Raw genomic sequence first — 12,224 nt, forward strand, 5'->3', positions numbered from 1 at the left:
CGCGAGACTCCAGGAGCTCTCCTGGATCGCCCCTTTCGAAACCCTGGCGGAGGGGGCGGGGTGCTTCCCCAGCGGTCTCCCGACGCGTGACCTGCGCCCTCCCCGGAGTCTAGCTACTCAAATAAACCCGAAATAGGGCTGTTAGGAGGGGTGAGTAGGCCTCCCGTCTGTCCTCCGCGGTGTGGGACCCGGGAACCGCTCTCCCGAAGGCCGAGGGGAGAAGGGAGCGGAGCCGAGGGGACTCCGCCTAGGGTCGGGGCCAAGTGAGGACTTGGGTAAGTGGGGGGGGGAGCTGAGACTTTTCCAAACCAGTGAGAGCAAAAGGTGGGAGTCGGGGAAGGGGAGACGTGCATCTGGGGGCTGAGCGACAGACTAGGCTGGGTTTCCAGGCCCTTGACGCCGCTTTCCCTGATGCCCTGTTCTTCAGAAGCTACCGGCATCACCGCTTTCCCAGAGTCATATTGAGATCCCTTCGAGAGGGGCAGAAAAAAGATTAAGTGCTGACAGTTTTTTGTTGTCGTTACACTGTGAAGATAGTGGCTTGGATACACGTCCTGGGCAGAGAAACTTCTTGGGTCCGGTTAATATTAACCTGGAGACTCAGACAGAACAACAGTTGCCTTGGGCAAAGCGCTGGTGCTGGCCAAAGGCCCTGCCCTCTGACCCTCTTCCGAGAATCAGAGCTGCCGTCAAGACAAATTCATGCACACTCTGCGTGCCGTCGTATACTCGGTTCTTACCTTGAAGGCGTTAAGAGTCCTGTTTGTAAAGCCACTATAGTTGTCAGGAAGGTTTTTACCTGTGAAAAGTCTTGACGATTTTAAGACTCAATCCATCGGATGCTCTTACAACTAACTAATCCTGGTGATCTGTATTTCCTGGTAGAATAGGCTAGAGCTGTGATACTGAGTTTAAAAAGTATTTTGGTCATCACATTAAGTCTTAGAGATTCGCAACAAAAAAACCCATAGTGCATGCAACCCCTTAGCCATGTTGACTTATGACATTGTGTGGTCACTGTTAGGGTAGGTGACATAATAAACTGGAAGAACCATTGTTCAGTCCCAAAGGTGTGATTATCCAGTAAGTATTTATGTCCTTAGCCATGTTGGGAGAGCAGAAGAGTGTGTGGTCTTTAGCTTAAATTCAGTAGGCATATAGGCTTGCATGTAAGTTCTGACAAGTTAGACTACATAGCCAAAATATGGACAGTTTTAGAGAATTTTGTGTTCCCTGTAAAACACCCCTAAGGAAAAAAAGAACAAGGTGGCTTCTAAAATCTGAAAGTGCTCCTATAAAGACTATCAATTAATGTAAGTAAGTAAGTGAAGTCGCTTAGTCGTGTCCGACTCTTTGTGACCCCATGGACTGTAGCCCCCAGGCTCCTCGGTCCTTGGGATTTTCCAGGCATGAATTCTGGAGTGGGTTGCTATTTCCTTCTCCAATCAATCAGTGTACCTATGTTATACCTTTCAAGCTTTGTTTGGATGATGGTTGGTAAAGGACAGTGAAAATACAAGTTCAATGTATAGGTGTTAATTTTAATAACTTTCATTACTGAGTAGTACACCCTGGGTACTAGCAAAACAAGAGTATTCACCTTGGGGGTTTAAATCTCAGTTTAAAAAAAGGCATTAAAACCCAGATATAAAACTTAAAATGAGGAGACTACAACAGTGTCTTTCCGTCTGCGATTATTTCCCCTGATTTGGATTTGCCTTCTAGATCCACTGAGCACACTGTGTAGTATCTCTGGACAATGTTTCACGTACTATTTAATATGGACTTATTATAAGGCTAAAAAGTTAATTTGCTTGATAAATTGCTCTTTCTCAGGGAGGTCCCTGGGTGCTACAAATAAGACAAAATCAACATTTGAGGGGAAAATGCTTAGCAAATTACTTCACTGCAAAGCAACTTTTAGAATTTTTAACCTTGTATCTTCAGTTTAGAGCAGGCATTCATTTTTTTCACTGTTGGTCTGCAGCTATATTTAGCTGAAGCAAATATTATATTTAGTGCTACAGCAAATGTTTCATGAGTAAGGATCTGCCTTCAGAGAGCTTATCTTTGATAAAACGATTGCATTTTTAAAAGAGCCAGTTGTTGCCTTTTTAAATTTCGATACTGGCATTGTGAAGGGCAAAGCTGAAAAATTTTAAAGGCTAAGAAAAAGCAGGCAGTTAACAACAGAAGACCTTTTGCTGGTACCTCATAAGGAACTGGTGGCTCAGAGGGTAAAGCGTCTGCCTACAATGTGGGAGACCCGGGTTCGATCCCTGGGTTGGGAAGATCCCCTGGAGAAGGAAATGGCAACCCACTCAAGTACTCTTGCCTGGAAAATCCCATGGACTGAGAAGCCTGGTAGGCTACAGTCCATGGGGTCGCAAAAAGTCGGACACGACTGAGCGACTTCACATAATGAACAGTTGGTGTGATGGAGATGTGATATCATATCACATTCTCCATAAAAAATACCATTCTTTTTCTTCTTTGGCAGGTCCACGCTGTGAGAGAAGCCAGGGGCAAAACTCAGACATTATGAGATATGACTAGTCTCCAAGCTACCTGGGTTTAAAAGCAATAAAGGATACTGATTTGTTCCTTATATTCCTGTGCTCATAGAGGAATTCCTAGGGAGCAAAGTATGTTCTTATATAATTTACACAACATATTGGACAAGGTGCCCAATAAAAATAAAACATTGTCATCTACTGAACACAAAACTATTAATACATATGTAGTAGACATCCCCAGTTTATAATAGTGTAAAATTAAAGGCATGAGAATGAGTCACTTTCTGAAGGTCACAGATAAGTCCTAGACTAGATTATATTCTCTCTTCTCTTTGCCCCTCCCTTCTCTGTCCTCAGAAATTGATAGTTGAAGATTAAAATACCTACTGTTGTTTTCACTATAATAACCTTATTGTTTTATGTGGTAGTAAAATCAACAGCAAAATCTTATTACTTAATTTACCACAGTTGTCCAGTGAACTGGGTTTTCTTTTTTGTGGCCTAACAGTGGGAAGTTCTATTGTATCTGTCAAAAACAGGGACAGATGTTCCCCACTAAAAGAACATTTTTAAAGGAGAAATAATTTCCACAAGTTAAAACAGAAGCCCATTGAGGGCAGGGTGTTATTTTCTGTTGTTTCCCCAGCACCTGTATCTAGCACATTGGAACTCAATAAATATTTATTTAATGATTTCTTTCTGTTCTGTAAACTAAAATCAGATTGGTTTATTTTTTATTAATTTTTAAAATTTTTAATTTTTAAATTAAATTAAAATTTTAAATTAAAAAAGTTAATTTCATTAACTTTCTCTTCCATGACTTTCCTAATTGGAGGTGGAAAAAACATAGTACATTTTGCTCTTAGTTATGATTCAGTATCTATAATTGGGAGACAGACTTACTGAAAGATATTTAAGACCTGGGACAAGAAGCAGCAGACCAATTAGACACATGGTCATTAAGTCACCAAATACTCTAAGTTAACTATTTTAATGAGAACAATATGGTTAGAGCCTCTCAGCCCTCCTAAAATGCTTTGAACAGGTAAATTGTAGGATATTAGTACTGTGACACAGCAGGAAAACCGGTCACCTTTCCTAGTCATGCTTAATTTACATACTATAATCTTCTTGGTTAAATTTCAAGTCTTCCTTATTAATCAGAAATAAAATCTAATCTGACTTGTTTTTATAGCAACATAACTATTCAACATGTTGACTTTTTTAGGGGGTAAATTTCTTTCAATAGATTACCTCCAAATATAACTAACTGTAGTTAGCAAGGACAAAATGCTACCTAAGTACTAAATTAGTCCTCATCAGCTTAAGAAATTTAAACTCATTAGTACGATAGTCACGTTTGCTGTTGACCCTCTCCCTTACTAGCATCTGACCCTCTGCTCCCTAGACACACGAACACTAACTCTTCATTCCACCCATCGACTCTAGCTCAAAAAAAAAAAAGAAAAATTAACCATCCGTGGGGAAAAGTTTCTTGACTCAAGAATTACTGTAAAATCAATTCTTGATTTGACACTTTGGCAACCTATATTTCATGACTTAGCACAGTTTATAACAGTTGTTTAATGTGTTTTCCCCATTAGATTGCAAGCTCCAAGGTATCAGAAACCTTTTGCTTATCATTCCTAGCAGCTGCTGCTGCTAACTTGTTTCAGTTGTGCCCGACCCTGTGCGACCCCATAGACGGTAGCCCACCAGACTCCCCCGTCCCTGGGATTCTCCAGGCAAGAACACTGGAGTGGGTTGCCATTTCCTTCTCCAGCGTGTGAAAGTGAAGTCGCTCAGTCAAGTCCGACTCTTCACGACCCCATGGACTGAAGCCTACCAGGCTCCTCTGTCCATGGGGTTTTCCAGGCAAGAGTACTAGAGTGGGTCGCCATTGACAGCAGAGAGCAGGCTAAAAAAAAATGAATCTCACTGCAAAACTATTGTCTCATAATTATTAAGCTTGTAAATCACAACAAATAATTCAATCTATTCTTAGGGCATTTGGGTCTTGCCTGATGGCTCAGAAGGTAAAGAATCCATCTGCAATGCAGGAGACCAGAGTTCGATCCCTGACTCAGGCAGGTCTCCTCCAGAAGGGAATGGCTACCCACTTCAGTTATTCTTGCCTGGAGAATTCCATGGACAGAAGAGCCTGGCAAGCTCCTGGGGTCAAAAAGAGTTGGACACCTGAGCAACTAATACATTCTTCTTTGGAGCCTTTAGCTGTTTTGTGATCTTTTAAGTATTTGACTTTAAACATTTGCTTTCTTACACCGAGTCTTTTTTAAAGATTAAAATTGAGCAGTACTGCTGACAATTCCACAACTGAGGTATTTTAATGTAAATACTATAAAATACACACAATAGAAAATACAGAATGGTAATAGGTGATACAAGACAAAAAGTAAAAGGGGCTTTCCGGGCAGCCCAGTGATTAAGACTCTCCACTTCCACTGCAAGGGGACAAAGGTGATCCCTGGTGAAGGAACTAAGATCCTTCATGCTTCTCAACATCCCCTCCCCCCAAAATAAGATGTAAAAAATCCTCCTTCCTACCCTCCAATCTTCCAGTGTCACAATTGTAAACACAACAGCTTCTTTAAAATAACTAAAATTTATAAGTATTCTGACAAGTCACAAGGCTTTGCTTCTTCTGACTTGTTTTACATAGTGTTGACATACATTTAAAATATCAAGCATCACTACTGTTAAAGCAGGAATGAATCTTAATTTTATAATGAAACAGTTAACCCTGGATTGACAGAAGCCCATTTTCTTCACATTTTATATTTATTCTTCCTCATTAACATAAAATTGCTCAGAACATATACTACCCTTATTGATCACCAAAATTTTATTGTCTTATCTTGCAAGTGTAGCACATATATAATTAAGCAGTTGGTAAACATGTAGAGATTGAGCAGGCACAAGGCCCATGGGGTACTGCTGTGTAATGTATCTACTGAAAGGTTGACTAGACCAGTTGTTACATTTGACAGCAAGAAAAAAAGTAACTGGTTTCTGTTCATTGCTGTGATTAAACAGAGAGTAGGTTCCTTTCTTTTGGCTTCAGAGACTATGGATTCCAGATGCTTTTTATTTGCAGTGGGTGACTGGATAAGTTTCCAAGAACATGGTACTGCTGCCTCTTTAATTACAAATTTGGCAAAACTCAAAATTATATCACCCAGTAATAAACTACTAAGAAGGATCAGGCAAGAAGCAACTATCCAAATACAAAAAGCTAAATTGGCCATTCTTCGAGATGCCACTTCTACATTTACCTGAACTATGTAAAGAGAAATGAAGAGGCCAACAGCTGTCAATAGAATACAGTATGCTACTTTTATCCAGTCTTTGATCTGTGACCTTCTCTTAAGTACATATAACCCTGTTTGAACACCAGCCATGTGTATTGCCACGTACCCCAGGGTAGAGATGATTCCTTCTCGGTTGGCATTTAATAAACCAACCCTTGTGCCACTGCCATCAGTGCCATACAAAATTAAACTTTTCAGGGGGGTAAAATCAAGGGCTAGCTGGTATAATGCAGTAATGCTGATGGCCACAATCCAGGATTTATTTAGGGGAAACATAATCAAAAGCAGTGATGTTATCAGTTTCACAACTATTAAGGTAAAGAAAAAGTTCCAGTGAACACCATACTCAGTTAAATGTTCCTGATAGTCTATGGATTTTATAGCAACTAATCGCCCCATTCCTAGGAAAACTAATGGCCAAACAGAGTACAGTGACTTTGTAAGATAACAAAGTCTGGAGCCTTTTGTATACTTTCTCCTAACCTCTGGAGAAACCATTGCAGACCCAAAAATAAAGCCCCCTACTCCATAATCCATTGCTCCTGTCCCGTAGAGCTCGGTTTTGGCATATCTTCTGGGAAACAGTGGGAAGTCCACAGCCAAAATGGCAACAGCAGTAAAGGCACTGTTAACGACACGGAAACAGGAGATGGCTGGAATGTGTTCTGATTCTAGACTGACTTTCAAGAATTTTTCACAGATTTTGTGGAAAGGCATTCTGACATAGCAAGTTCTTCTGCAGTATATTTCATAGAGCAGTCCTGCCCCAAGGATAATTGCAACAAGATACTGGAGGAGGACAAATGAAGAGAAAATGGTCAAAGTGGTGACCAGGGGAACTATTAGGAAAGCAAAGTCAACCAAGAATCGAGTCCTCGAGTTATGTGAAGAAGAACAGAAGTGCTGTGAGACAATGATCAGGAGCCCTCTACACAGGATACAAAGTGCAGGCAGACACAAGCCCTCGGTGATTTCCAGCACGCTTGTTCCATTCTGGTTACTGACAAAAGCTTCCTTCATCTGCTTTTGAGACATTTTTTCTCCTTCCTATGAAAACAAGAGCAAAGGGATGCATATATGAAAAGCAACCTTTCTGTGGGACTGGCATATAGATGCACCTGACTGGGTTTTACTTAATTCCTGAATTTCAGAGCAGAATCCAGGACTTGAGATTCCCCCCTCCAAGGATTGTTGGAAGAAGCCTAATATATGAAGATAAGGATGTCCTACTAACAGAATGAAATTACTGGTTAAAAAGCTTTAGCTGGGACTTCCTGGTGGTCCAGTGGTTGGGAGTCCACCTTAAGAGTGCAGGGGACATGGGTTCGATCCCAGGTCCATCTAAGATTCCACATGCCACAGGGCAACTTGCCTGAGCCACAATCACTGAAGCGGGACACGTCCTGGAGCCTGTACACAACAAAAAGAAGCCACTGCAGTGAGAAGGCTGTACACCCACAAGTAGAGAGTAGTCCCTACTCTCTGCAAATAGAGAAAGCCCTCCCACAGCAAGGAAAACCCAGGACTGCTAAAAAATAAATACAGTACACTGTCATGAAAATACTGTAATGAAAATTAGTTTACACCTAACTAATGATTTCGAGTCCACTATGAGGGGGGAGGAGAAGAGGGACGCGGAAAGAGAAGGTGCTTAAGTACTTTGGATTTGGGGGCCCCAGTTTCTGTCCCGAGCCTCTCTGAACCTCCTGCCTCCAGCACAAAATGCGAACCCTCCAGGGATCTCCCGAGCTCCCCAGGCTGCTTGCTCCTCACCTCCCTTACAAGGTGTTGGTAGAATGGAACGGACGCTAATCACGGAGGAGTAGGGACCGTAAAGTACACACTAGTGTTGTTTTAACGGCTACAAAACGCCTCTGCACCCCACGTCCATGTCTGAAAAGCGGCACACGGGAAGCACACATCTGTCAAATAAGAACCATCCCGAGAATGCACGTTTGAGGGATGGCCTATAGGGACCCAACCACGCCTCCCGAGGAGCAACCGATCCGAACCGGCTGAAATAGAGCTCTTTTCCTGACAGACACGCACGCCGGTCCTCATACCTCACGTGCTCCTGGGGTCTCGGCGCCCCGCGGCACAGAGCCGCGTCAGTGGACTGGAGCGCCGGGATCCCCCGCCGCCGCGGGAAGCGCGGAAGCCCGCCACTTCCGCTTCGCGAGCGGCGCTTCCGGCCGGGGCGGGGCGGACCGCTCTCTCAGGCCCCGCCCACTGCGCGGCCCCGCCCCGGAGGGTGCCCTTTTCCCACGCCCCGCCTGTTCCCTGCGCGCCTTCCTCCGGGTCTCCGGCTAGGCCAGCCCTGGTCCTGACAACGTGGCCGCAGCCGCTGACAAGCCGGTCGGTCAGAGGCCCCCGGGCGGAAACGGCGCGTGCCGCACCCCACCACTGGCCATCAGACCCCGCGGCAAGCGTCAGGGCGCCCGGTCTCCCGACTGGGAGACCCACAGTCCCGCGAGGGCCCCGGGGCCCCTCCGTCCCTCCCCGCTCCCTCGCACCTCACCGCGGGCTCTAAAGTACACCGTCCCGGAGCAAACCCTCGGCTCTGGAACCCGGCGTCCCGGGCGGGCCACGTGCGCCCGGCTGGCGCGCGCCCCGCCCCCGGGGAGGAGCCGGCCGGCTCCCGGCCGCTCGGCCCGAGGCCGGGCGCCCACGGCGTTCCCGGCGCCTCCCCGGCCGGCCCCCGCCCCGCGCCCGCCCTCTGCCTCGCAGGCCCTTCCCGCCACCTCACCCGGCCCGCCCGTCTGTCTTTCCAGTCTGGCCGGCGGGGGCCGCACGCTCGGCGGCTCGGGCCGTGGGACCGGTGAGTGCCACCCCGCAGCCGGGCCCGAAGGAACCGGGGAGGCCAGTGGGCCCCCGTGGCGCTGGAGAAGGGGGCGCCCCTCTTTCCCCCTTTCCAGAGCGCGGGCTTCACTTCTTCGCCCTTTCCCTTTTGACCCTCTCGTATCCCAGGAGGAGGAAGCCCGGCTCTCTGCCTTTTGCTCCAGGACTAGGACCCTCCGGGGTCACGCCTCACCGTGCCGGCAGGGGGCGGCCCGGGGTGCAGGGAGGCCCCACTCCCGCTGCGCGCCTCTCCCCGCCTGGGCACCTGGGAGGGGGGCCCCAGGAGGCGTGCAGGCAGCTGCGCCCTTGGCTGGGGGTCACTTCCACCTTCCCGAGAAGGACGGACTGTCCCGGTGCCCAGTGTTTCCGGAGCGGCATCCCAGCCCTGGGCCCGGCGGCAGCTCGCCGGGACCGGGAGTGCCCGGTTCCCGCCGGCAAGCTGCGGGCGGGGCCGACCGGGCTCCCGGGACCCTTACCCTGCCAGTCTTGTCTGCCCGGAGGGTGGGGGAAGGGGGGGGGGGCGGTTGATAATCAGGTTGCCACTTGCCTTGCCCTGCCTAGGGGCTTTCATCTGTTCATTCCTGTCTCCCTCCTGCCCACAGTGGTCACGCCCTTTTCAGAAATTCTCGGCTGGTAATCGCGAAGCCGACACGGAGTAAGAGCTGGGGGAACCTGGAGAAAACCGCTCCATCTGACTTGATTCTGGCAAGAAGTGGGCTCCGTATCGTAATAACCAACATTTGCCAAGCGCTCTCAAAGGTACTATCTCGTTGATCCTTAACTCGGCCTTGTGAGGTCTGGATATTAGTAGTCCTTTTTGCAAAGGAAGAAATGGAATAAGGCTTAGAGAGGTCCTTTGAACTGCATTTTTGAGGGGTTGTGGGCTCTGGATTCTAACTACACAACCTGGTGTATTCCCCTCTGATCCCCTCTCAAGATGAGCTTTCCATTGAGGGAACTTTGTTGGCCTTGAGTCTCCGGACCCTTCTGCACAGCCTGGATGGGGTACAGTCAGTGTCCAGAGTGAATGTGTCCACCACAGTCTTGATGCCCTCTTCTGCCTACATTGTCCTTTTTCCAGTTTTCTTGGAGGTCCCCCATTCCTGAATTCTTTCAAAGGTTCAATGTATTCAGAGTCTCAAGAAAGTTTCCTCCAAGGTCAGTCCATTACCAGCACCCCTCATTCTCATCCCTCCTTGCTGGGGAGGTGTGGGGCCTGGGAAATTCTAAAAGTCACTCACAGTTTTTCAGAGATTGGCCCAAACCCAGCCTCACAACATCCTCTTTCTCAGATGGATTCTCCTCCTCCAAAACCTTGGCCTTCTTAAAGCTGACACTGAACTGTTCCACCTGATCAGTGCTCCGAAATGGATCATCCATCCTTCTTGCTAACAGTATTTCTCCTCTAAATGAATATTCATATGTGGACTTTGTAGAGTGCTTTCACCTGATTGACCTTCACAGCTGCTCCCTGCAAAGTAGCTTTTATTATCTCCATTTTTCAGATGAGGAGCGAAGGTGGGCAGGGAAGGTGAGGTGGTTGATCGGGTGATAGACTGAGCTGTAGTTTCTGTCCCACACAACCGCTTTCCTGGAATATCAAGAATTGACTCCAGCCTCCCTTCCCCACCGAGACTGGCTATACTAAGATGGGATATTTTTCTGTGCCCGAGAGGCTTCTCTGCCTTCCAGGGTCCTCACCCTCCATGGCACACTGACCCGGAAGATTTTCAGCCCCACCCCAAACCCTATAGTGAAACTGGCCCTGAAGGAGCCCCAGGAGGCTCCGGAGGCTCTTGTAAAAGTTTCCTTCGTTCCCTAATTGGCAGGGGGCAGGACAGACTCTTCCTCTCTGCCCAGGCTCGCCCTGGATCTCATTTTCGTTCCTGATGCTTGGTGGGAGGAGCAGGACTGAGTCACCTTGCAGAAACCCTCATCACCTGTATGGGCTCGTATCTTCTCTCTTCTACCACAGGCTCTGGGGTGGCTCGTCTCAGAGATTCCTTGAGAGCTGAGCCCTTCGCAGGACCCATGCCCCAGCCTGTGCCCCCATGACCAGGTGGATAGCATTCCTCGTGCCCACAACCCAGAATCCTGGCTGACCACACTGAAGCAGGATGCTCCAACAGGTAAAGTCCTCACCCTAAGACAACCCAGACCCTCAAGTACCTAAGGCAGCTCCGCCTCTTTCATTTACCTGAATGATGCTTCCGCTGCCCTGACCTGGAAGGAAGGGAAAGACCCCTTTAAAGGCCTTTTTTCTTTTCTGTCTTCAGATAATCACTTCAGTGCCTTTTGTCTGTTGCCAAGAAGCTCTTCCTGATACCTAATTTGTATCTCTCCTGTTGTGGTTTTTAGCTCTTTTCCCTGGGATGGGTAAGACAAGCTGGATGAGGGAATCCTTGGGGTGTTTTGGTGACCTTACAAGCCTGACCCTGTGAGGGAGTCCTGAGAGATGCTCCTCACAGCCTGAATTGTAAAGACAAGTTGGAAGCCTGGGGCTTCCAAGAGGAGGTGTTCTTTAAAGCTGAGCCTTAAAGAAGTAAGAGTTGGGACTTCCTTGGCAGTCCAGTGGTTAAGACTCTGCACTGCCATCGCACAGGCCACTGGTTCAACCCCTGATTGGGGAACTCAGATCCTGCATGCCACATGGCTCAGCCAGAAAAAAGAAAGAGTAGGAATTAGTCAAGTGGAGAAGGAAAGTAAGCAGTCCAGGCAGAGTCAGCCGGTGCAGAAATGTGGGAGAAGATGACCTATGTGGAAATAGATAAGAATTCTGATGAATGGATCACAGGGAACATGGGTTGCTAATGGGATGTGAAACCCACCCTTTACGGCGGGCCTCTGCCGCTAAAGGCTCTTATGGCCTTGGACCTGCAGGATTCCAAATCACCCTTCCCTGTGGAGCCCCATGTCCTACCCATATCATCCTTTACTTGCAGCTCTTGGTCCAAAGAGAATGCCAGATACTCGCTGAATTTTTTTATTTACTGAGTGTTGCCACTGGGTCATGGAGAAGGAAATGGCAACCCATTCCAGTATTCTTGCCTGGAGAATTCCGTGGACAGAGGAGCCTAGTGGGCCACAGTCCATGGGGTCGCACAGAGTCGGACACGACTGAAGCGACTTAACAGCAGTTGCAGCAGCCATTGGGCCAATGGATATTTACGATGATTCCTGGACTAGTGAAGTCCCAGGCGAGTAAGGCAGGATAACTGAATGTGAGGTCAGCCAGCCTCAAAGGAGCCCTGATAGACTCTACTGCCTGACCTCTTAATCCTTTGGCTCATGAAACAAGCTTGAAGGCCAGGGAGAAGCAGGCAGGACAGCTACCTGCTCCAGGCTTTTTTTTTTTTTCTTGCGGAGGGAACTTTTTTATTGTCCATTTTTAACTTCTTTCTCATTTGAAAAACAGTAATGTTTATCAGGGCTTCCCTTGTTGGCTCAGCAGTAAAGAATCCACCTGCAATGCAGGAGATGCCAGTTTGATCCCTGGGTTGGGACGATCCCCTGGAGAAGGAAATGGCACCCCACTCCAGTA

General features: G+C 47.5%; 2 protein-coding genes across 13 annotated transcripts in view; one reads left to right on the forward strand and one right to left on the reverse strand.

Annotated features, from left to right (window-relative positions):
- The first annotated feature begins 26 nt into the window (after nucleotides 1-26).
- MYO19 (myosin XIX) overlaps nucleotides 27-12,224 on the forward strand; it is a 42,293-nt gene continuing 30,095 nt past the window's right edge. For 2 of the 4 annotated variants that reach the window (XR_010659626.1, XM_065908931.1), the window contains exons 1-3: nucleotides 27-275; nucleotides 9,286-9,442; nucleotides 10,659-10,812. Coding sequence is in view for 3 of the 4 variants with exons in the window: in XM_065908931.1 (XP_065765003.1) it covers nucleotides 10,801-10,812 (12 nt within the window). In the remaining variant the exon portion in view is untranslated. Of the gene's footprint in view, nucleotides 276-8,477; nucleotides 8,664-9,285; nucleotides 9,443-10,658; nucleotides 10,813-12,224 lie in introns of those variants that run through there. The other 2 variants (XM_065908933.1, XM_065908932.1) reach the window with 2 other exon arrangements.
- Nucleotides 4,278-8,939, reverse strand: PIGW (phosphatidylinositol glycan anchor biosynthesis class W). 9 transcript variants are annotated; one of them, XM_065908937.1, is made up of 4 exons: nucleotides 7,909-7,989; nucleotides 7,619-7,767; nucleotides 7,218-7,255; nucleotides 4,278-6,892 (listed from the first exon to the last, which is right to left on the reverse strand). In XM_065908937.1, exon 4 carries the CDS (start codon nucleotides 6,878-6,880, stop codon nucleotides 5,369-5,371), a length of 1,512 nt encoding a protein of 503 aa, XP_065765009.1. In that variant the 5' UTR covers nucleotides 6,881-6,892; nucleotides 7,218-7,255; nucleotides 7,619-7,767; nucleotides 7,909-7,989; the 3' UTR covers nucleotides 4,278-5,368. The 9 variants fall into 9 exon arrangements, with proteins under 9 accessions (XP_065765009.1, XP_065765016.1, XP_065765012.1 ...); XM_065908944.1 differs by having other exon boundaries at nucleotides 4,278-6,888; nucleotides 7,214-7,255; XM_065908940.1 differs by having other exon boundaries at nucleotides 7,093-7,255.

The sequence above is a fragment of the Muntiacus reevesi genome, chromosome 18, assembly GCF_963930625.1.
Source record: "Muntiacus reevesi chromosome 18, mMunRee1.1, whole genome shotgun sequence".
NCBI classification, from domain to species: Eukaryota; Metazoa; Chordata; class Mammalia; order Artiodactyla; family Cervidae; genus Muntiacus; species Muntiacus reevesi.